Source organism: Camelus dromedarius, chromosome 18 (genome assembly GCF_036321535.1).
Source record: "Camelus dromedarius isolate mCamDro1 chromosome 18, mCamDro1.pat, whole genome shotgun sequence".
Taxonomy (NCBI): Eukaryota; Metazoa; Chordata; class Mammalia; order Artiodactyla; family Camelidae; genus Camelus; species Camelus dromedarius.
In genome coordinates, this window is record NC_087453.1 from 2,982,197 (window position 1) to 3,005,768 (window position 23,572).

The window sequence follows — 23,572 nt, forward strand, 5'->3', positions numbered from 1 at the left end:
AACATGGTCTTTAGAATTCCCGTTCACAGTCTTTAAGGAGATTTACAGTTGAGATTAAAGATTTAAAAGTCTTTTTTATTACAGTGAATATAAAACACCATTCTGTGTTCATAGAGCTATGGAACTGGTCGCTTTTCCATTGTTCATCCTAGCATTGCTAAGACATGTTCCCAATGCCATCATCAGTAAGCTCACAGAAAAAACGCACAAATGTAACTTTAGTCATTCATTGTTTAAAGATATTTTCCTATATTTAGTTTAACTTTCAATACATTGAGTTGTTTATCAGCATTTTCTGAGATACTTCTTTCATATGAAAAACAAAAAAATTCTGGAAAAGAACTGGGTAAATGGGTATTGGAATCATGTGTGACTAGTACTTTTAACAGTATAATTAGAATTTTGCTTTTCTGGAATTCAGTTTGCTATTGAAGGACTTTGGATGTGTAGCTAAAAACCTGACTTTCGAATCTCCAATATATAATAGAATAAATGTAGACTTGTAGTTACCATGTATTTCCACAAGGTGGACGTCTTAATGTTAGGTGATTTTTTAATACATCTCAATTGTCCCAAAATTACATAATTTCAAAGCCCTTTTAACATTTTTTAAAATGTATTTTTTTCACAAAAATCATACAATGCACTAGTCCCCCTATCAGACTGGCTTAAAACTTGATGCTTCTAGATGCGATTTAATTTCTTCTCACAAAATTACCAATTAAGTTTTTAAAATCTTTTAAACCCCTTAAAAATAATTTCTTGAATCACTTAATATTACTTTAATAGTTAATCATTTTATTTTGTTAAAATAAAAACAAATTACTTGTAAAGTCGTGCATAAAAACCTCATTAATGACTACTACTAGTCATGGAGAATTCTGATAATTCAGGTAATATATGTGACTTACTGAATAAGAACGCAGAATTTTTTTCTAAGTCTTCAGGCTCTTAAGTATATAAACTTTATCTTCAAACTTACACAAAACATGTAAGTTTATGTACATATCATGTATGTCACCAGTACCATGTGATTTATCAATTGCGTTTTAATTTTGTTCCTCCAACTAACTAGGATGAGAGGTATTTGAGATGCCACGTCATATGCTTATTTAGTGCAGGATTACATATACTTAGTAGGTGCAGTGTAAACAGAAGTAATTGAGTGACAGTTTTAGTTAATCTCAACCTCTAGAATGCCTCCTAAGAACATGAAATATGGAAATATAATTTAGGGTAATAGTTTATGATCAATAAAAATACACTGGTAGAAGTTAGATACTACTGCAAAAAATTTGATTACAATGAAAATAGCTTCTGGTTTTATGGTCGAACCCTTGAGTCTGGACCAAACCAAACCATCCTTTAAGTATCTTGTACTTTATCTTAATTTTTAATTTTATCTATCTGTCAGTTACGGGACTTTACTTGGGCAAAAAACCCAGAACGTTAGTCCCATCTACCAGGCTATCTCTTACTATAGGCACAGTTTAGTTATTTTTTAAGTGCTGATCCTTTTTGCTTTGGGGGCCAGGATGGTTTCTAGAATAGAGGCACTTTTTTCCTTTCTTTGCTTCATAGTAGGTAGTTATATGGATATTTCTATATGAGGGAGATTGAAATCTTGTTTTCACATAGTTTGGGCTCCAATATTTTAAATTGATAAAATATGAAAGAGGGAGATGCTAATGTGTGGCTTAAAATAGAAAATAAGTTTTGGGGGGGTTGACTGGCCACCAATAACAGTTTATGTATAAAATAGAGTACACATATATAAATACGTATTAAATATACAATATAACACAGAGACATAAATGCTTATAAAATTAAGGGAGTGGCTTCGAGACAGAAAGGATTTAGATATCATCTTATTTCACAGACACAGAAATTGAGGCTCAGAGAAGTCAAGCGATTCATAGACAGTTACACAGCAAGTAAGAGGTAGAGCTGGAGTTTTTCTACCACACAGTGATTTCTTATAAAACACTCTAGTTCAACTAATAGTGTATTTGCTAGCATCTAGGACCAATCACAAGTCCCTAAGGACAAAGTGCTCAACAAGGGTTGAGCAGTTTCCCGGGGGCCCCTGACCCACTCCAGCCTTAAAGCGGCGGAACAGGAAGGTCACGGAGAGCAAGGAGGCAGCACGTGCAGTGAGAAGTCACAGGGGACTTCCAGCTGCTCCAGGGCCACCTGGCAACCGTACTGGCAGAGGACAGTCACTGGGTGCTGAGAGTGTGCCAGGCACCTGAGCCACATTACCTCCTGTATCTCATTTACAGATTATAGCAGCAGTGAGACAGAGAGACCTTCCTGCAGAGGAAATAAATACCTTGCTGAATGGTGCAGAGCTGGGATTTGGGCACAGGTTCTGCGAGATCCCAAGGTCGTGCTCCGACCACTGTGCTCCTTGCCTCGATGCACCCGGAGGGAAGGCGGGAAGAAGGGCTCATTTTAGCCAGCACACTTACTCAAAGGCCAAGGAAAAATATACTTCAGGGAACATTTATTTTTACTTAATTTACTTTCTCTCTTTTGTCAAGATTACTTTTTACCTTTATGCCGGGGTAAATTTCCTCTTTATAATCTCCACTCCATCTTGTAACAGAGTTTTTAATAATGTTTGCAAATGTTAACTGAGAAATACTCTTAAGGAGGGCATAATTTTCATCTTAGTAGAATTTTTCAACAAGTTGTTACTTATTTCCAGGTTCATTACTCAATGATACATAAATTAACTTGAAAAGGATAATTTGATTTTCCAAGTAACCACATATATACTAACAGAATTTACAAAACACACAAAAAGTTTGAATTCTCTTTGATGTGTTTGGCTTCTGATGGCTCAAAAGTAATAAAATTTAACTTGTTTCAGAGATCCCTATTCTAAAAAAAAAAAAACAAACAAAAAAAAACAACTCTCACCCTCAAACCCAAGAAATGTAACGCCCAGGTGAATTTCCTGCAATAAGTAGTCATTTAATTAAAAGAACAAAATTAACAGGAATCAAAATGCTGCAGCTGTATTTTTTGTTAGACATTATATGTAAAAAAGAAAAAGTATAGTACAGTAAATCATTTTGTAGAACATGAACTTAAAGAGTTCTCAGATTAATCGTGTTCAGAATAAAAATGCCTTCTCCACATGGTACTGATACACTGTGTCACACGTCCCTCGGCCAGAGCCCAGGCTGGTGACCCTGCGACGCACATCACCGTTCTCCGTCACAACGCAGAGCTGGAAAACAAGGGGGGAGGCAGACAGCAGTTTTCTTCTGGTAGATTCCTTGGGGTCTTACTGACCCCAAAGTCACACTCCTCAGACACCAAAGAGTGAAGTGTGTCCTCTGGGTCCTCCTCTTACAGGTGAGTGTGGCCAGGATTTCACCTGCCTACATGACCCTGCTTCTCTCACAAACATAGCAGGTAGTTGTGAGCTGAACTTCAGGAAAGTTCCCTGATGAATGTTCAGTGTTGGTATCAAAAATTAAACACAATTCTTCTCAGAAGAAAATCTCTATGGCCTGTGGAATCTAGAAATTATAAAAGGACAAATAGTTTAAGGTTATACTTCTAAGCAAAAATTGCCAAAACCTTCCACAACATAATTCTGTTGCTTTTCACAAGCTTATCAGAAGTCCAGGATGTGAGGATGGGCTTGCTGTGGTTAAAGTCACATAGAGTTTTAAAGGGCTCCCACCTCTTGGGCCTCTGTCATACCCCAAGAGGAATTAGATGCTGATTCTTAAGACTGCCTAAAACTTAGTTTGAAAGCGGCTAGGTAAGCCCTTGAAGTACACGGGAAGGCCAGGCTTTGCTAAATCAGCGGCAGTGGTAAGTTGATTAATACTGGAAATCAGAGTTAAGTTTCTTTCTTACAGAGTTGGTAATGTGTGGTAGTGTGTAATACACTTAAGAAAATCTCAAATGACTAAAAATACTGTTCTTCTAAAAGTTGACATTAAGTGCTAAGATACAGTGGCATAAAAAATCTTAAAATTATTTCCTGATGTCTGAGTTTCAGACTCTTAAAATTTTGTCATCTAAGAAAGCTATCAAGGTCTTATGAGAGAAAATACATATTTTTAACAAACATCTCTTTCAATAATGTATAATGAAAAGAGGTATTAAATATTTTGGCATTACCATATACAGAATATGCAGTAATTATATCCTTTTTCTTTAACACAGAGTAAACATTAAAAATAACTCTGAATGTTTTAGGGGGAATGTTCGTTTCCTAAACGCTCTAAAATACGATGATCTATTCCCAAAAGTATGCCAGTCATGGGGGGAAACTTTAAACATTTTAAAACAACTTATATTTGCATCATTTTTTCCTGCCCTTCTGACCTCCTCTTCCTGTTGATATATTCAAAATAAAACCGCCTTGTACAATGGAATGCTTTGTATCTGGTTTCTGTTCTACATCCGCCTTGACCTTACAGGGTAAATCTTTTCAATAACAATTGCAGTGACCACTTTGTGACAAACAGAAAAGGAAAGGAATCCATTTTTTAGTTTAAAGCAGTATCTCCATTCAGGATTTCCTTCCTCCTAGTAGTTGGGTCCTGAGCATCTTTGGACCACGGGTGAAATGACAAAGCAGCTGCTGCGGTGGCAGCTGGTGGCACGTGGTCAGCCCCTCTAGCACTAAAGGTACGTGAGAACTTCAAGGCCTTACGACTTGTCAGGACCACAGGAAAAACGGGGAAATGCTGGAGGAGTGTGCAGCCAGAGAGCCCAGAGAGGAAGTCTCTGCTCACGTCATCACGAGCAAGACATCGCTCGTGTCCTCTTTAAGACCACGTGCACAGAGGATGTATCCCTCTTGTGTGAAAAGCCTTGATTACGGAAGACCCAGCCAGTCTATCCCCGCTGGAGCACAGGCTCCGTGCAAGTGGGAGCCTCCTTCACCTTCGTCACAGCTGCATCTCAGCACCATCAGCGGCACAGAGTAAAACAACTTTTATTTGCTGAGGGAAAGAAAAAAACACCACCACTCTGTGGAAGAGCTTTTGGAGAGCATTAGTTTGTGTTAAAGATGTGAATACAAATTCAAATAGGACAGAAAAGCAAAGGGGATGGTGGACAGAGAACTTCACAGCATCCCCTAAGTACAACTGAATCAGGGAGTTCTAGAAACTAGGGAGTTCTGAACAGTAGAGAAGGGGGATTAAATATATAGGCAATTACTGTCAGTCCTTTGAGACTAATTTTCTTAAATATACATTAGCTACTTAAATAAGCCAATGACCCGTGTAATCCTGCTCTCCACACACCTTTCACCCAGCTCTCATGGGTGTGACCGGCACTTTTAATGGAGGTGCATTCTGTTTGTTCAACACGGTTCTCTGCAGAAGCACTGAATTTTTGTTTTACCTGAACATCTAGCTCTTTGTGGCATTTTTATTTTCTTTTAAAATAAATACCATGCTGTAAGTATCATGAGATTCGTACAAACAGAAGCCTGACCTTGTCAAATGCTTGCTTGATGCATGCACCTCCATTTCGTTACTTTTGTATTCATTCAGTTCTTTACGAATTGCTGCCTGGAATTTAAAAACAGTGTGTTATTTTTCAAGAACTTAAAAAGTTACCAGAGGAAATCAGTCTCATGCTTATGGAGTGACAACCTTTCCTGATGCTTGCTGAGTTCTGCTACTTTGTGATAGATTTAAAAAACAAAACAAAAGAAAACCCTACTTCTTGTTCAGCATTTAGATTTTTACTTACTCATCTTTACAGTCCTACAAACTAGTCCACAGCCGGTCTTCCGGAGGCGCTCAGCGGGCGTACTCGCTGCTCTGCAGCAGGAAGACCGCGGCCCTCCCGTCCCACCAGAATAGGTGAGAGATGGGCCACACGGGCTTAGGGTGCAGGCAGAGTGCAAACGTCAAATAATGAGTCAAGGTCAGTTTTGGGTGAACTTACTTGGAATTCTGCAATTAGAAAATCTAGAAGGAAGTCATTCTAACTTCCTAAGTTTATGTTTTGTGTCATGTGGAAAACAACACTGTCATTCCACGTGGGTGAGGTGCACACCTCAGTTTTTTGCACCACCCTCCCCCCGGCCCTCCTCCAGCTCCCCAGTGCCCGTGCACTCGAGTACCAGGGGGAGACAAAAACAACAGACACAGCCTCCGGGGCAAGGGAAGGCCGAGTCAAAGCTCCCAAACTCAAAGGGCTCCGCTGCCAAAGACGCCCGGCTTCCCCTCCATGACCGTGCTGCTCGGCGCACTCGGGCCACGGGGACCCAAGAGCCTCAGTCCACCTACAGCCCGGCTGCGTTTCTCCAAGTTGATGCAACGCGTGTGTGCGTTTATGTACAACCTCACACACACTCAGCACACGAAGAATGAGGAACAATGAGCAAATTCCGCACACTCACTGGCTGCGTGTATGATTTCCCTCTTCCTAAAGGCTTTAAGAGTTCTGAAAATCCCTGGCGGCAGGAAGGCAGGAAGGCAGCAGAGCCTCTTCACACAGACGCTCCTGGGCTGAAGTGCTGCCCCTCAGTAGCCTCTGACCCCAGACCAGACTTCCCTCCCCTAGTCCTCCCTCATCAGTTCAACGGCACCTCTCCCACAGGGACTTTTTTGACGCCTAGATGAAATGACACCTGGCAGGCTGGGTTCGGTTCAGGGCAGCATCAGGGATGGTGAAGGTCGACTCCCTTTGCTTTGCCCCCTGCCTCTGACCCACTGCCTCCTTGCTTTCTCCTGCCTCTCAGACCATCCAGTGCAGATGTTCAGAGACCCCTCCAACTTAAACCAGCCCAGGACAGAGTCTAGAGCCACCTGTCTACACTGTGGCAGATTTCCTGAAGGCCCCTGGCATCTCCTCCCTCCCTCGTCCCCACTGTGGCTCCTTTTTGTTTAAACCTGTGTCACCGAGTCTCTTTTTTGACAGCTCTGCCTACTTTGACTCACACCCCAGGCTAGAGTTTCTCAATTTCACATTCTTTTTGGGGAGGGTGGGAGATGTATTATGTACATATTTATCTTAATGGAGGTTCTGAGGATTGAACCCAGGACCTCATGCATGCCAAGCACGCGCTCTACCACTGAGTTATACCCTTGCCCCCTCAATTTCACATTCTTGACATTTGGGGCTGGATAACCCTCTGTTGGAGGCTGTCCTGTGCACGATAGGGCGATCAGCAGCATCCTTGGGCTCCACTCACCCCGACTTGGTGACAATCAAAAATGTCCCCAGACATGGCCAAATGTCCCCAAGGGAAAATGTGTCCCCTGATTGAAAACACAACCCTAAACCCGGATTATATTTGTGAAACCAACATCTGGTCAACAATCTGGTCAACAGCCTTAATTTCAACAGCTGGCGGCACCCAGTGTCTAGGCAGCCACTCCCTGGCATGACGGGGTCTGCCCTTACTGTATACATGTAACACACACATCCCCGCCCCGCTCAGACAGGGCCGCTCTGTACCTTATCCGCTGCCGACAGTCTCGTCCAGGGTTTGTCTGCTCGTCTGTCATAGTCCTGGGCTTTGGCCACCTCCACATAATCACTGAATCGTATCAGAATTTTTCTGTCTCTCAGTTCATCAACTGTGGGTCTCTGATTAAGCTAAAATAAAAGATCACCATAGTTAGGCACCCTGTGCCAAGCTAGCTTTCTTAAAGTGCTCTGAACAGACAGCACACTTCTATAAATAGAATACTCTGAAACTGTGAGACACAACCCTAAGGTAAGGGGAAAAGCTTAAATTTTACATTCAGATTGCAACCCCTCCCCTTTACACGTCACCAGGAGGACCCACAGCTGCAGGAGCCTCGCACTGCCCGGTTCGCAGCCCAGCTCAAGGAAAGGTTGAAGAATTAATCTAGAAAAAAATTTTACAGCAGCAGCTGCTTCCTTTCCACTAAACGCTGTAAGTGCACAAACACTTTCTCAGTGCCTTACAAAAAAGGTACTGAGACAGTTAAAACGCTAAACACTGCTAGCGCTCACAAGGCACGTCCAGGAAGGATATTCTATTAACTCTGAGCAGGACAAGACAGTGTGAGTGTGAGTGTTACTAAACACAGTCGAGAAAGGACAACACCAGAAGATCTGAATTTAGAGATGGTCAGGGCTCTAGAAGGCGAAGAAAGCACACAGAGGCTACCTACATTGGCCACAGAATGTTTAGACTTAACTCTGAGCCCCAGATACAAACTCTTGAGGCTAATCAAGTTTTCTGCAGTCCGGAACTTCCAGACAAATTGAAGGTAACCGAAGAGTCTGACGGGCGACGGAAACGCCGATACCCAAACGTGCTTTGCTTAGGCACTGCGTAAAGCGCTCAAACAAATAAAGAACATGCCCGGCCACCATCTGACTTCCTGGGAACAAGTGGAAATGTCATCTGGGCCACTTGGCCACGCCAGGCGCCCCGGTGGTGCTGGGTGAGGACACCGTCCACAAGCGTGTCACTCACACCCTGGGATGTGGTAAAAGGGACCACTGAGTGCCTGGTGAGGGCATTCACTGTCACCCAAGAAGTCCCTGCACCCCCGTCCCAAGTGCTGCAGAAGCAAGCTTCCCTCTAGTCCCTGTCCCCTCGCTACTCGGGAAACAGGCGCCTCCATGGCAGTACCTTTCTCGTCAGTCTTTGCTTGATTTCTCTTCTTTCTTCCTGTTCTGTCTGATCATTTCTTTCTGTGAAAGAGTAAAAAAAAAAAAGAAAAGAAAAGAAAGCAAGTTGAGACTTTCTTCTCCTTAGCAGGGAAGTGTCCTCAAGAACTGCACGTTTCTGGAAGCTGAGGACGGACCACGAGGGACACCTCGTACTTGACACGTCGCTCTGTACCATGGTTTGTTTTCCTCCACTTTGCCCATCACCGCTCAGGAGACGATGGTCTCACTGTTACCCAGAAACACTGGGATAAGGGAAGTTTTGCCATCGTCCCAGCCTGGGTCTGCTTGGCCCTGCTCTGTGTCAGAAATAACCCCAGAGATGCGTGCTCTGTCTTTCTTTGCAGGAGGAACAGGAGACAGCTCTCTCTTCTCTCCCCTCTCTAATCAAACATCACACCTTTACACCTAGGAACACTGATGGCAACCAAAAAAGTTTAGCAGGATAAACTCATATATATGATATGTTCATAAATATATGTGAGTGAATGAATATTAATACAACCGTTGCTGCTCCCCCCGCCTTCGTGTAACCGGCACACACACTTGCAGCCAAGCAACGTAAGGTAAGGAAAACCCTCTTCACATGCTTGCCTGGAATTCGTATTTTCAGGATCTATTTCAAATCCAGATGTACTCAGGAAGCCAGCTGACTGTTGCAGAAGCGAGGCACCCGCCATGCCTTTTAAAGAACCCCGAGCCTTTCACCAAAATTGGCTTTGCCTGGTGAGTGTGACTATTAACATCCAAGCCGTGCTCCCACCTCCAGTTAGGAGCTAAAAACGGAGCAGAATGCTGCAACGTAGTGTACAGCACACGCTCACCCCGCGGATACGGGCTAATGGGTGTCCTATTTCTGGCACTCTCTGTTGCTAAAAAAAGCCTCAGGTTCCTGGAGGGGACCCAGAATTCCACTCCGAGGAAAGGGACCTGTCAGCAATCCTAGACACAGCGCCAGGTTTGAGAAAGGGAAGCCCTGACACCTGCAGTTACCGTAAGTTCATATTATCTGCCTTTATTTAAAGCATTTCAAACATTTCCGCATTTGGGGGATTTGGTATACAGGTGTTTAACAGACTAGCCATTGCACTTTTCAGTGATTTTCCTAAAAAGGCAGGATGCATCTTGCACTTGGGTGTTGCAGAAAAGGATATGAAACCCTCTTATGTTCTTGGTTCTTAATCCAAATGAAAAACCAAAAGAAACCGCAGTTACAAGTTCCACTGTGAAAGATGACGATACAATAGAAAAAATTGTGCAAGTGCCACGTGGAAAGCCCACCCTGAGGGGCTGAAATGATGATATGAAACTAATTCTTCAGATTTCTTAAAATAGGCCACGAACAAATCCCAAATGTAGCCTCCATGCAAAAACAATGAAACAAAATCAGATTTAAAAAAAAAAAGCCTGGCGGGGTCCTTCTCTGGGGCAGGTGCCTGGTGGGACACCAGCTCCAAGCAGCCCTTCCTAAAAGCCTAGCACAGACGCCCTCCGAGTCCCACTTAGCGGTGGGGTGTGATCTCATACTCACAGACCCTGAAAACCCTGTGCCTTCCACAAAATGAGGGAGCCATGATCAAAGCCCCCAAATCCCGATCTTCCTGGAAACGATCAGAGACGCACTACTGCCACAAAGGCAGCGGTGGGAATGCGGATGGTGGAGCCAGGCCACCTGGACGTAACCTGCAGCTCCACCCCTTTGCTGAGACTTATGGTAAAAGGTCCCATCCCCTCCCAGGGTCTGAGCCTCTCCCAAGGGAAATGGGGACCACTTTGCAACCCTCACGACTGTGTTGCAATGATTAAGTGAAGGAACACAAGCAAAGACTGAGTACAATGCCCGGCACAGAGTGGGCCCAATGCAGAAACTCATCTTTGATGTCATCATGTATAGAGGGGCCACCATGTCTCCTGCTCTTGTCTTCAAGAATACACAGGCCCAGTTCTGAATGTTCCCCTGACATGATCGCAATTACCCATGAGCTCCCCACTTGAAGGGAAGCAAATACAATGTGATGCTGTTCTAAGAATTGATAAAAAGCAGAAAACGCAACAGAGTGGGAGCCTGTGTCAAGGGCCAGGGAGGATGGCGGTTTACCCTGGACCACATATAAGGAGCCCTATTCTCATCGCCCCAGAACAAAACCAAACAAATGCCCACCAGAAACCAGCAGTGAAACTCTCAAGCACTCCTGCCCAGGGCATTTGAGAAGCTTCCGACTAAGGATGCACCGGACCTTCGGGAGAGAGAAGGAGGGACAGTCAGGGCCGCAGGGAAGGAACACTGTCTCCCTGCCCCTCCTGTGCCACTAAAGGGGAGTGGAGTCAGTCCCAGGGACCCATCTGCCTTCTCTACTCACCAAGCACCAGCTCTGTTATTAAGGTGTCTACACCTCTGTGTGCAAAGGTGAATACAATTCTAACCACTGGCTGGTGGGAGGACCTGGCCGTCCACAAGAGCTGGGAGGAGGTCACCACTGATGGGGGAAACAGTACCCAGGAGAAAAGCCACCTACTGCAGACCACTCTGGGCGCAGACCAGTCTGAAAGCAGCACTGGCCGGGACCTTGAACTGGCTCGACTCAAGTCTTGGAAGACTCTCCTCAGGTAGTGACTTCTACACTTTGTAAGTAAGTGACAATTTTTTTTTAATTCAGCTATTTGGTATCAGCTTGACTTTCCTATCCACCCACTTACAGAGCATGTTGTCAATGAAAAGCTTTTCCTCGAGTCCTCAGAGGCAGTCTCATTCACATGAGATGGGAGAGTAGTCACCATGTCTTAAGTTTCAAAAACAAAACAAAGAATTCTTGATCTTAGGGTTTAAATATTTCCAGCAGTCCATAAAGGAGGGAGATTCCTAGGCAGTTAATGGAGGTACTGAGTCAAAGAAAGGGGAGAGGAATTAGAATTCAGCACCGGCCCAGACAGTCTTCCATCGACTCTCTGACAGAAGATCAACCTCACCACCACCCTGACTTTGTAAAAAGATGTTCACGGAATGAAAAAGGAAATTCCACGAATGTCTAAAGTGTTCATCCATAAAGAGTGGAAAAAGATGAAAACGTTTTCAAATTCCAGGCCCCTGAGAAGACACTTTTTGTAGAAAATGTCTTGCAAACTCAAGTCTATTGACATAAGAACTAACTGAAAAACACTTTTGAAAGAGTTTTACCACCCAAATCATCACTGACTTGCATGAGATGGAAGAGTGTTCTCTGCACCACAGAGGCCTCTGGTGGACCCCAGAGTTCAGATCTAACTGGGGAGACTCCAGGGCTGTGGAGCCAGAAGGGAAGGTCCTGGAACCTCGGAGTTCGGGGGCTTCTCTGTTCCTTTGACCTGTTCCCTTCATTCCCCGGAGTAACCACCAAGGGGCAGGTCCTTCCCTGGTAGGATTTACACACTGTCCACACCTGCCTGATGTCTGTGGCCATCACGGAGCCGCGGTCCAAAACTGCCAGGGAAACCTACCTGCTTGGAATCCAGTCTGCAGAGGGATATAGATTCCCTTCCCTTAGATCTACAGGCTGATGGCTTGGATAACCCTGAGGTAGGGACATCTTTAACCACGCTAGGAGAGCTTTTTTCCCCTAAATTTTAAACTGGATGCTCCTGGGCGTTTCAGCTTTCCCTAGGGCTTGCTTTCCGAGTTCCTCAGCGACTCAGACCTCAGGTGAACCCACGAGGGCTCAGCCGGCTGGGCGGGGCCGGGCGGGAGAGCGCTGAGCCAGACACTCAGCCCGGCAGGTTCCTGCGGCAGTCTTAGCCCTAGAGGGATCACCCGCTACTCACGTTTCAAGATGTTTCTCCTCTCCAGCTCCTCCACGGCAGGTCTCTGGCTCAGCCGTCTGCGGAAAAACACTAGAATTACATTCTGCACCATGGTGGCTGCCGGCGAATTCCACCCAGGCTCTGCGAGGGTCAGAGGTGGCTGGTGCACCCCACTGAAGATCGCCTCCCCAAAAACGGGAGGAGAGGAAGGGGACCTCCTCCGGCGGCTGCCTCTTGCTGGTAAATCGAGTCAGACCTCCGCGCGGGAGGGAGGTGGCCCTCTGTCACCGGGCGGCAGGGGCAGTCCGCGCTCCCGCTCTGCACGGACAGTTCATGTCCGGCTCTGCTGCCAGCCCGGCGCGGCCGGCCGGCTCCCCGGGCACCGTGTGTCAGCAGAACGGAGGTCCACCCGGGATGGTCCCCTGGCCACCGGCGGAGGGAGGGGCGGGCGCGCGCTTCCGCAGCTTCTGTCTCCAGCTCCCGGGGACACCTGCCCTCGTCCTGCTCGCGTCCTGGTCCAGCCTCGCCCCACGGGCTGGCGGGTGACGGAGGGAGTCCCGCCGCTACCCGGAGGCGGGGACGAGGGAGCCGAGCCAATCCGGGCCGGGAGTCTCCAGGCGCAGGAGCCCAGCCACGCCCACAGCTCCCCACCCGCCCTACCCGCCTTTTCCAGAGATGAAGGCAAATTACCATTTCCTTTCAAATGGCTTCTCATTGAGGGAGTTGGAGGACACAGCCAAAAAGAAAAAAAATACATAAATAAATAAAAGGCTTGTCAGGAGAGGGAGGCATAATTAGCCAAAATGAATGCCAAGCTCCAATTATTTCTGTAACTCCAATAATGTCGCCCCTGGGGCAGAGCCAGAAACCTCCCCACTTCCGGACCCTTCAGCTGAGACAGCAAGCTGAGCATCTGAATCCCACAATGTGGGGCCCTCATACTTTGCCCCCAGAGGATGTCACCTCCAGATATACTGTCTCCTATTTATAACCCCTGTCCCAGCACAAAGCTGGGGGCGCACCCCCAGGGCTCAGCCGCTCCTCCCTCCACACTCAACACGACAGTTTGCCGTTGGGTTCCGTCGGGGGCTTTGTGTGTCTGCTGGCTGGTGGGTGGTTGCTTAACATCTTGTCGTGATGTCTGCTGAGACTTGAACCTGCCCCCGGCAACTCCTGGCTGGGACCCAGGGACCAGGGCCTCCGGACCCCCCCCCCCCCCAAGCAACAGGCACACAACCCAGCTCATTGGGTGGGGTTCCCCCTGCCTGCTCCAATCCCCCCACCCCATGCCAGTCACTCACTCACTCACCCAGTGACTGTGGAACCCTGGGTCTGTGCCGGGCACTGTTTCAAGTCCCAGAACACAGTGGTGATCAAGATAAGCCTTCCCTGCCCTTGGAAAGCTCACAGTCCAAAGGGGAAGACAGACAAACAGTAAACAGACAAGACCATGCAGGGAGCGGCCAATGCTGTGGAGAAAACAAAACAGGGGGAAGTGATAGATGAGTGATGGGGCGGGGGACTGGGGGGAAGACCCCTTTCTGCCAAGCCCACAAGAGGAGAAGGAGCCAGCCACGGGGAGATCAGACCTCTGTAGACACGGTGTCTCCTAACTGCGCATGTGCTAGGCTTGGGGACAGCGGGGAAGGAGTGATCCAGGTCGGCTTCCTGGAAGAGGAAACTTCAGGCTGAGTTGTGGAGCATCCACATGGGGGCAGCGCCTGGTGCCTAGTGGCTGCCAGTGACCAGCCGGGGTGCCCATAGGGACACCTAAGGCCAGGCATCTCCTCAAACCTGGAAAGTACCCCAAACCTCCGGCTTCTTTGCCCCTGTGGAGGTTTTCTGTTGCTGGAGCTCTGTGTTCCCTTCCAAAATGAGGAATAATAGTAGCTTTTCACTGAGGCACGAGAAGTGAATGGAACAATGCATAAATGAGTCTGTCAAAATGCTAGCCTGGGACAGCAGTTTCTCAAAAAATGACGCAAGGAAACCTGTGGGTTGTCAGCAGCTCATGGACTGAGTTCCCAGAAAGGCATTCCATCCAACTCACATGTCTTAAAAAGGGTGGAATTTCACCACCAAAATCTACGCCGTCGGCCTGAGAGGTGACGGCAGATCGAGCTCCACCACCACCACTCACTGTGGGGCTCCAGCTGGCTGCCGGGCACCTCCCAGATGGGCCAGAAGGGGCTGTCCTCTGGGTGGACACAGCCCTGCAGGTGCACAGCTGTGAACAGAGCACAGGGCAGCCCGCTGGGTCATCGCCAACCTGCCCTTCTACCCAGAGTGAGCCCAGGAGCCCAGGGCTGGACAAGAGGGCCCAGAGCCCTGGGCAGCACCACCAGCCTGAGCGCCTCCCTGGGGGACCCCGATCACGGGGAAGGAAGAGGAGCAGGCGGGAAGGGCAGTGCTGCAGGTCCGGAGCCCCAGCGGGACTTGCCCTACATGCACCCACACCCGACTTCGTGAGACTGAGACCTTCTAACATGGGTTAACCTGACCTCTGACCTCGCCTGTCAGATGTTTAGTGAGCACTGATGACAGGCCCGCCCGGGATGTGGTGGTGGGAAGTTAGACCCAGCCCTGCCCTCAGGGAGAACAGGCTCCAGTGGGAGACAGACAGGCCACCCATTGTCACACAAACAACAGCGCCAGGAGGAAGAACCAACAGCACTATGAAAGCCTAGGGTAGGGGGCCGACCTGGACCGAGACGCTCCCTGAGGTGATGATGAAGTTGAGGAGTGAGATTCAAAGGCTAAGTTGGGATCTCTAAACCAGGAGGGGTGAGAAGAGCACGTGCAAAGGCCCTGAGATCAGAAGGACCCTGCAGTGCCATTTAAGCTGCGTGGAGGTGTGTGCAGGAGACCAAGGCGGGGCAGGGCCCACCCAACCCTCCACCCCTGCTCAGATCTGGATTTATTCTGAGCCAGGAAGGCACTGCCAGGTTTGAAGCAGGCAGAAGGGGATGGAGCATGGATGTGCCCCAATTGGATTTGCCTTGGAAGCACTTCTGGACTCCTCTGGATTGCTGTCCAAGGAGAGACAGAACAGAAACTGCTACCAGGGGACACAGAGCTGCTCAGGGGGACCCTATCAGACCCGAAGCACAGGTGTCACAGGCCCTGAGCCACGCCGAGTCTAAGAAATGTTCAAGACAAGGGGGAGATGTTGACTCTAGAGTAAGAACACTGCAAACTCCAAATTAGAACAGGCTGGACTAATTACATGTCAGACATAATATTCCATCCCCTTGCTGCCTGAGACTCAGCTGCACTCTTGGTGTGGGGTGTGGTGCTCCCCGAGGCAGGAGTGACCACAACCTAATGGCAAGGGTGGACAGGATGACTACTCCTACTTTACAGGTGAGACCATCGAGGCACAGAGAGGTGAATGTGACCAGGTCTCATTCCCCGTGTTGACCCCAGAGCCCGGCACAGGCAAACGTGAGCGGCGGGAACAAAAGAGCAAAGGAACGGAGGCCCGCCGGCCCCTCTCCCTCACCGCGGCGCGAGCTCGCTGCGGCCCTGGAGGGATGCTGCCAGGGCATCCAGGCTTTGGAGCCCCAGCAGACACAGCCCCAGGGCGGCTTGGCTTTGGGCGTGAGGGGCGGGGCTCAAGAGGGTGGGGGCGGGGCCTCCAGGGAGGCGGGGCTCAGGAGGGGGTGGAGCCTCAGGCAGGGGGACCAGGTCCCGCAATCCCGAGGGATTCCCCAGCTCTGCCCACGGCTGCTCCCTCCCCTGATTCACAAACTGCTGCTGTGGCTGATGAGCAGGTGCCGCTTGGAACTGGGGAAACCACAGTCTATTTCTGACTCTCCCCGCCGAGAAAGCAGAGTGCGGCAGCCAATTACAGCGCCGCGTGGGCGTGGGAGCAGCACCAGGAAAAGAAACCAGGATAGAGAGGGCACCCGCCTTCCCGCCTGTGCACACAGGAGGCGGGGACGCGGGGGGGACCAGGAGCACCCTGGACAGGCCCTGGGGACCTGAGTGGGAGGTAAAGGCATGCGACACCTGGGGCGGGACAGGGCGGGGGCGGGGCGCACCTCGGCGTGAGTCATCACCAGGGACCCTGGCTGTCAGCACTTAGGAACCAGGGGCTTCCCAGCCCTCTTGCCTCTCCCCTGAACAATGCGATGAAGACTGAACTCCACACCTGACCCTGTGCCATGAACACGGGACACGACTGAGGACAGAGGAGAGCCAGCAGGTGATGCATGAAGAGGAACAGGTAGAGGGAGGTGGAGCCGACAGGCCACTGACAGCGGGGTGACAGGACACCTGGAGCGGATTTTAGGAGAAAAAATGATGCGGTTGTACCATCCATATTCCTCAGGCTGCAAACGTCGCCCCCAGGGCCAGTACCAAGGCCAGGACACAGGCACCAAGTCTGTATTCAAGTCCCAGGCCCACTACCTGCCAGCGGGGTGATGGGGCTAACGCCCTCCCCACCTGAGCCTCCCGTCCCCTTACCCTCACCTGCCCCAGCGAACCTAAGGGTGCTGAGCAGTTGGAGGACACTGAAGACCAGGAGGAGGCCAGCACAATCAAGGGGTCACCTGGTGTGCTGAGCCCAGGTCTCTTCCAGCCAGTAAGTGCTGTGATCCTCACCCTGGTGGGAGCCTCCCTGCCAGCCAGATCCCCAGGAAACTCCTCCATCAGACACTCAGCCACGCCTCCCTCTGTCAGACATTCCCTCCCTCCTCCGTGGGACACTCACTCACCTCTCCCCTCTCTCGCCTACCCCACCTCCTCCATCAGACTGTTTCAGCGTCAGGTTTGCACCAGGCAGAGGAATACAGTCGTGACTGAGGCCTGATGCCCGCTGCTCTCAGGGAGCTGACCCCACCACACCATGCCACCAGCTCCCACCCTGCCTGCCACTGCCCAGTGACAGTGGCTCTGGGGTTGACCTGGGCCAATGGTGCAGAAATAGCAATGGCTCACTCGACAGTCCTGGGATGCTCCACACTTCAAGCTGCCTGGCAGTGGGGCAGGGCTGTGTGGCTGGGTGTGGCCTATGGCTGGGAGCCGAAGAGAAGTCACCTCTGGGTTGGGCCTGAGAAAAGCAGGCGGGAGTCTTCCATGCACTCCCTTCCCTGCTGGGGGCCTTGCAGAGCCACGAGACTGAGCAGCCCAGGCCGGCCTCAGGGTGAGGACAGCTGCCCCGGAGTCACCCAGACACATGGTGGACTCTGCATGCAAGAAATAAACCTTTCCTGGGTCAAGCCACTGAGATCTGGGGGGTGTTACTGCCACACAGCCTAATCTAACCTAACACGCAGATGCACAGCTCAGGCCACGGCTGGCCGTGACACTGGCCCTGCCGCCAGACCACCACACCCCTAAGACGAGGGGCTGCCTCCCAGCTCTGCCGCCAGCCAGGACCAGCCTAGAGCCTTCTCAAGCGCACAATCAGGGCCAGGGAGCCTCGGAATTCCATGCAGGCTGAGGGTGTCCAAGTGTCCCACTCTGACCCCAGCTGGCGTGGAGGACAGCCTGGCCCCAGACCCCATCAGTGCACTGTAGTCCAAAGCCAGCAAGCAGCTGCACTGTTGGCTCACAGAGTACTCTTTAAAATGGGAATATGAAGCAGATATCAATAGAGAGTTTTCACTTCAAAAAAACCCTCAGTTTTCCAGCTTCCCTTGAAGATATGGAAGAGCTGGTTACTCCAGGTCCCCAAGCCCAACCCGAGCACAGCTGGAGCGGAACAGCAGCTGGGCTGTGAGGGGCACCTGGTTCCTCATCGTCCCCATGGCTCACCTCCCAGTGGCCTCACTCCCCTGTGGGACCAGGTCCTGAGGGGGCCCTGGGGTCCCCCTCCTTGTCCTGACGACTCCCTTCTGCCTCCCAGACACACCTGGGGCAGATGGCCTGTGGTCCCAGGAGCACCTGGCATGGGGGAGGGTGGCTTCAAGGACCGCTGGGGAAGCCAGGTTCTGTGACTCTCCCGTCCTTGCCAACGGTCCTGCCACCTCCCGTCTGCCAGGTGGGAAGCTGAGTCACAGGATTCCCAAACTTCACTGTCACCTGGATTGCCATAAAAGGCACCAAATTCACTACACTTTGCAAGAGGTTTTCTGTCGTTCCGTGGCAAAGCTCTCTAAGCTAGTACCTACCGTTAACACACCCTCCCCAACCCTCCGTGAGCCTCCAAGCCTCCTCTTCCGGCCTCTGTCCCTGTCCACGGTTGACCACACCGAGCCAGAAAAACAACGAAATCCCAGAACCGAGGTCCTTGCATAACAGCTCATGAAAAACCAGGGGAACTTCTGAAAGGATGTTCCTGTGGCGCTGAGCCTTCACACCGCGTGCTAACCCCATCACTACGAGAAACGCCGGGGGGAGAGGCGGCTGGGACTTGGACTCTGGCCCCGCCCATCCTGTTGTGTGACCCTGGGCGGTGGCGGAGGGGGGCTTGACCCCTGTGGGCTCTCTCTCCTCATCTGCCCTCGGGTGTCGGGAGGACACCACCAGCACACTCGGACTCACTCCTCCCTTCCCGGCCTTAACCTGTGATGTTTCCCATCTGCCACCTCACCTGGCAGCCCGCTCCCCTGGGAGTGAGCCCTCACCCTCAGCATCTCCTTAAGGGCTGTACCTCCGGCCGGGTGACCCCTCCCACCCTCGCCAGGGCGTGTTCCACTGTTCCCGCCACCCTTCCTAGACCCTCAGTCTCCTGCATATGGGCTCCAGGGGACTCGGCCGAGGCCACGGCTAAAGGGGGGAGGGCACACATCTCGGCCTGAGCCTCTCAAGACCTTCAGCCCTGACCCTGCCACCCTACGTGGGTGGCCAAGTTCTCCCCCTGATCTTGTCTTCTCCCCCTAAATCGGCTAGTGACAATATCCTCTTGGGAGAAATAAAATGGGCCCAAGAAGCACTAAGCCAGATGCCTAGCACACGGCAGGCCGGCCTGTGGTCAGTGGCCATTGCTGAACTGTCCCTTGTGTGCGCGCGCACACACACCCCCGCGGCAGGACCTCCGCACCCGGCACGGCTTTCAGGCTGCGGGAAATTCCGAGAAGAAGCAGGAACGGCCTGTCTGGCCCCAGTTGGGCGGCATAGCCCCACTCAGTGCATGTGCCCCAATCTCCACTTCATCCACGTGGGGCTCGAGTAACACCGAAAGTCAGCTCAGCAACAGGCGGGAGCTGAGAAGCCGTCCTGTCCAAGGAGGCGGGACACCTTCCCGGAGAGAGAAGCCGCAGCTGCAGAGCAGACAGCTCCCGCCCACGGGCACGCCGGCTATTTTAGGAGCTCCTTGCCGGGAACACCGATCCTGCTCCACCACCAGCCTTGAGTCACCCAGGAATGCCGGGGTCCCCTCCTAGGCCGGGATTCCCCCAGCAGGGCGGTGTCTCCCTGATGTTCAGCAGTGAGTCCTCATGCCAGACAGGCAGGCCTGGCTGGACTCTGGAGCATGAAAGCAAATGCAGAAGATGCCAAATCCTGTCACCGCTAAGAACTGGGGCTCCAAACCCAGCCTTGGCTTGGATTCTGACTCCCCCACCAATCAGCTGTGGGGTCTCCGATCTGCTCCTGAACTTCTCACTGCCTTTGGCTCTGTGATCATCAGCTGGAGGGGTCCACCCGTCCCCAGGTCATCAAACAATCACTCATCTACATGCTGTGGAGGGGGCGTTTTGTAGATGTGATTAACATCCATAATCAGGTGACTAAGAAATGGAGACTGTCCTAGATGGCCTGGTGGGCCTGGTCCAATCAGTGGACGGGCTTTAAGAGCGGGGCTGAGGCTCCTCGGTGGAGAGGAAATTCTGCCTGTGGACAGCAGCCTCCATTCCATGCTGGGGAGTTCCAGGCCTGCTCCATGGATTCCAGAACTGTCAAGCCAGCTGCATGGTCACCATCACCAATGCCTTGCAATAAATTCCTCAATATACACCTGCCACTGGTTCTAGGTCTCTGGTGTCTCACAGACACAGCCTCCTTCTCTGTAAATGAGGATGACAACATTGTGGAAGGAGCTCCCTCGAGTTCCACTTACCTGACCCCCGGATCAAAGGACACCCCCATCCTTCTGGAAAACCAGACCCCCCAGAGTGCGCGCGCCGCAGGCAGCCCCGCCCCGGGCAGTCTGTTCCCAGTGAGCTGTGCCCCTGCCAGGAGCCGGTCTCCTTGTTCCCCAACCTGTGTGCACCAGGTGCACTTGTTCCTGTAATTAGGGGATTTAATCAAACCGTAGGCACGTTGACTAAATGACTCAATGCGGACAGGAAAAGAAAACAGTTTCTAGGAGAACCGAGTTAACGGCTTTGGCATCGGGAAAGGCAGGGTGTTAAAACACTGCCATCTGGAGTGCGGGGGAGGGAAGTGTAAATGGTGGGGCTCACGTCTCTGAAGGACTCTGCACTCAACTGCTTCCAAGTGTCTTCAATTCTCACTCGCCGTCATAGAAATCGGCACTGGAAATTGTAGAAGATGCACCCAGCGTTTGTCTCACACAAGAAAGAACCTTAACTGGAGATCCTTCCGCAATGAAAAGTCTTTGATGCCAGCTCAAAAGATGGCCCAATAAATGCACATCTGGATGACTTAGGTTAAAATGAAGTGTTGTGAGCATGAACACATCACGTTTATAATTTCTGCCTCTAACGGAGGAGGGGGCTCTGCCCCACCCCATCACGGGCCCGTGATCACCTCCCGGTGACAGTGACGCTCAGCCCCGGGCAGGGAGGGTGTCCACTCAGTAAGGAGTAGTGCTCGCCAGGTACCATTGTGGTTATTACGATTCTTGTAAAAGCCGCCTCTGGGTGGTTACAAACAACCCCGGGACAGCGCGGCCTCTGGGCAGAGAGAGGGGGTGGGAGTGAGACCCACTGCTTCACTTCACCATGTAGATCAGTCCCTTATTCAGCCTCAGAAAGAAACAGCGTATCTGTCCACGTCACCCCAGGGGCCCCTCTGTGTCCCCCCCGCCAACTGAAATCCCTGGGCCCACACTGGATAGTCAGGGACACGAGACACGCATAAACTGCCTGGAGTCTCCCGGGCTCCACGCAGACCCCTCAGACCGGCTTGCTTTGGGAACTGCCGTTACCTCGCAGACGCAAGGATTTCCACTCACTCATCCATGTGTTCGCACCTTCTTTCCGTTCTCCCTTCAGTCTATCCACACAGCAAAGTTAACCTCAACACCGACAGTAGCAGAGACCGCTAGTTTCCTACCCAATCTCCATTCTCCCTTCTAACATAGCATCAGAAAGCAGATTCTGTTCGGGGAAGCCTGGTTTCCAGCAAAGCATGGCCACATAAAGAGGTTCTGACCAAGGAGCATTGGTAGATGTGTGCTGAAAGCCTCAGGGGAGAGTCTTTTTGAAAAGCTAATCCAGCTGGAATCTATGCACCTTGGGGATTTGAATGTGATGTCTGGTGCTCTTGCAGCCACCTTGGACCACAGAGGTCCAGTGTGAGGGTAATTGAACAGGAAGAGGAAAGGAGCCTGGGTCCTCAGTGACCATGGCACAATGCCAGGCCTGATTGTCTGCAACCATGCCACAAAGCAGGGTGCCTCCGGGCCAAGTGTCCAGAATCAGCCTGCCTGTATCAAACCTCAGCTGCATGGCATGTTAGCTGTGTGACTTCGAATGTCTTACCTAACCTCTCTGAGCCACCATTTCCTTTAGCTGTGAAATACAGCTAATAATAGCATTTATATCCAAGGCTTCAGTGAATGCACGCAAACTACAGTCCCTGGCACACAACACAAACTTAATAAATAGTGAGCTACCACGGCATTGTTATTACCACGACAACTACTTGCACAGGATAAGCCCCGACTCTGGGTAAAGCAGGCAGGCGTTACAGATCTGTTTCTCAGGCTTGGATGGATGGAGTGACCTGCCTGGGCTTGCTGAGTCCGCACCTGCCAGCCAGGTGAGCTCCAAACGGCCAGACCACCTGCTCCCCTGGGATGGGATTTGCGTTTTACTGATACCAAAAGGGGTTGATACTATTTTGCATTTTCTTACAAAACATGCTGTACCTTCCTTGACAGCTTCCTAAGCAACCACAGAAAACAAAGAGCAGCTGACCTCACGGGGGAGACTCGAAAGTCACGAGCTCACTCTGCACTGATAGGGATGAGGGGGCCTGAGGCCCACCTGCCCAGGCACGGAGCCCCACTCGCGCCCCCCCCCCCCCGCTACACAGCATGAGCTCTACCTAAACAACAAAGTTTATATTTATGTCCTCCGAGGCTTAGATTTTGTCAAACTTTCCCCAATTTGGAAGTGCCGTTGACTGTTGCTAAGTTACCTCCCTCTAAAAGCAGAACACGCAAGATCCATCCTTTACGGCCACCACTTTGCCTGGACTGTGCTGGCCTCGCCTGCTTCCCAGGCCTCGCAGGACCACCACGCCCTCCCCCCCGGGGCGGGGGTCTCGGGTTGCCCTCCCCACAGCATCCCACACAGTCTGCTCCCAGCCCTGCCCCACGAGTCCCTTATGTATTTTTGCAACAAATTCCTGAAAGTGCCCTCATGAACCCCGGCGTTCCTCTTGACTTTGGAGCTCTGTAACATCCATGGCAGGCCCCTCACTGCTGCAGGGGAGCCAGGAGGTGGTGCCAAGCTAAGGGCCCGGGAGGGTTCACCTTGATAGAACAGACCTGACATCAGTGTATCCTGAGGTTTCTAAACAGAGGGAGGCTGGAAGCCTCAGGAACACGCCCAAGAGTCCCTAGAGGGCTGGGGAAGTGAGTCACATAACTCGGCTTCACCAAAACAGGAAGACAAGCAGAGACATCGCTAAACACAGAGTTTTTGCTCCCTGGGTCTCAAAATTCTCAAGATTTTGAGACAGCCGGGCCCTGCCCATCCCAGCCAAGGGTTGGCCAGTACCTCGAGGTCACCATCCCAACCAGGTCACAGCACAGGCTGTGTCCTGGCCACGCCCCACCCTCAACCTCCACCCTCCAAGACTTCTTTCTCTCCAGGCAGGAGTCAACATGAAGCTCCTGCCCGGGTTCAGATGTCGGCTTCATTTCCCTGTAAGTGGGGCCCCTGGCCCTCAGGGAGGTCAGGAGCCAACGCTTCCTTAGTGCTTTCTGCGTATCAAAGGCAGACACTGAGCAGGATGGTAAAGACTTGGGTGAAGATGTTGCTAAAGATGATGGTGAGGATGAGGAAGATGA

General features: G+C 50.9%; 1 protein-coding gene across 4 annotated transcripts in view; it reads right to left on the reverse strand.

Annotated features, from left to right (window-relative positions):
- The window catches only part of PHACTR3 (phosphatase and actin regulator 3), a 180,392-nt gene continuing 156,820 nt past the window's right edge, over positions 1 to 23,572 (reverse strand). For 3 of the 4 annotated variants that reach the window (XM_064496950.1, XM_064496951.1, XM_031433542.2), the window contains exons 9-13: positions 12,439 to 12,494; positions 8,606 to 8,667; positions 7,453 to 7,593; positions 5,476 to 5,552; positions 2 to 3,533 (exon numbers count right to left, since the gene is read on the reverse strand). In XM_064496950.1, the coding sequence (XP_064353020.1) occupies positions 3,518 to 3,533; positions 5,476 to 5,552; positions 7,453 to 7,593; positions 8,606 to 8,667; positions 12,439 to 12,494 (352 nt within the window). In that variant the 3' untranslated portion in view covers positions 2 to 3,517. Of the gene's footprint in view, positions 3,534 to 5,475; positions 5,553 to 7,452; positions 7,594 to 8,605; positions 8,668 to 12,438; positions 12,495 to 23,572 lie in introns of all 4 variants that reach the window. The other variant, XM_010987841.3, reaches the window with a different exon arrangement.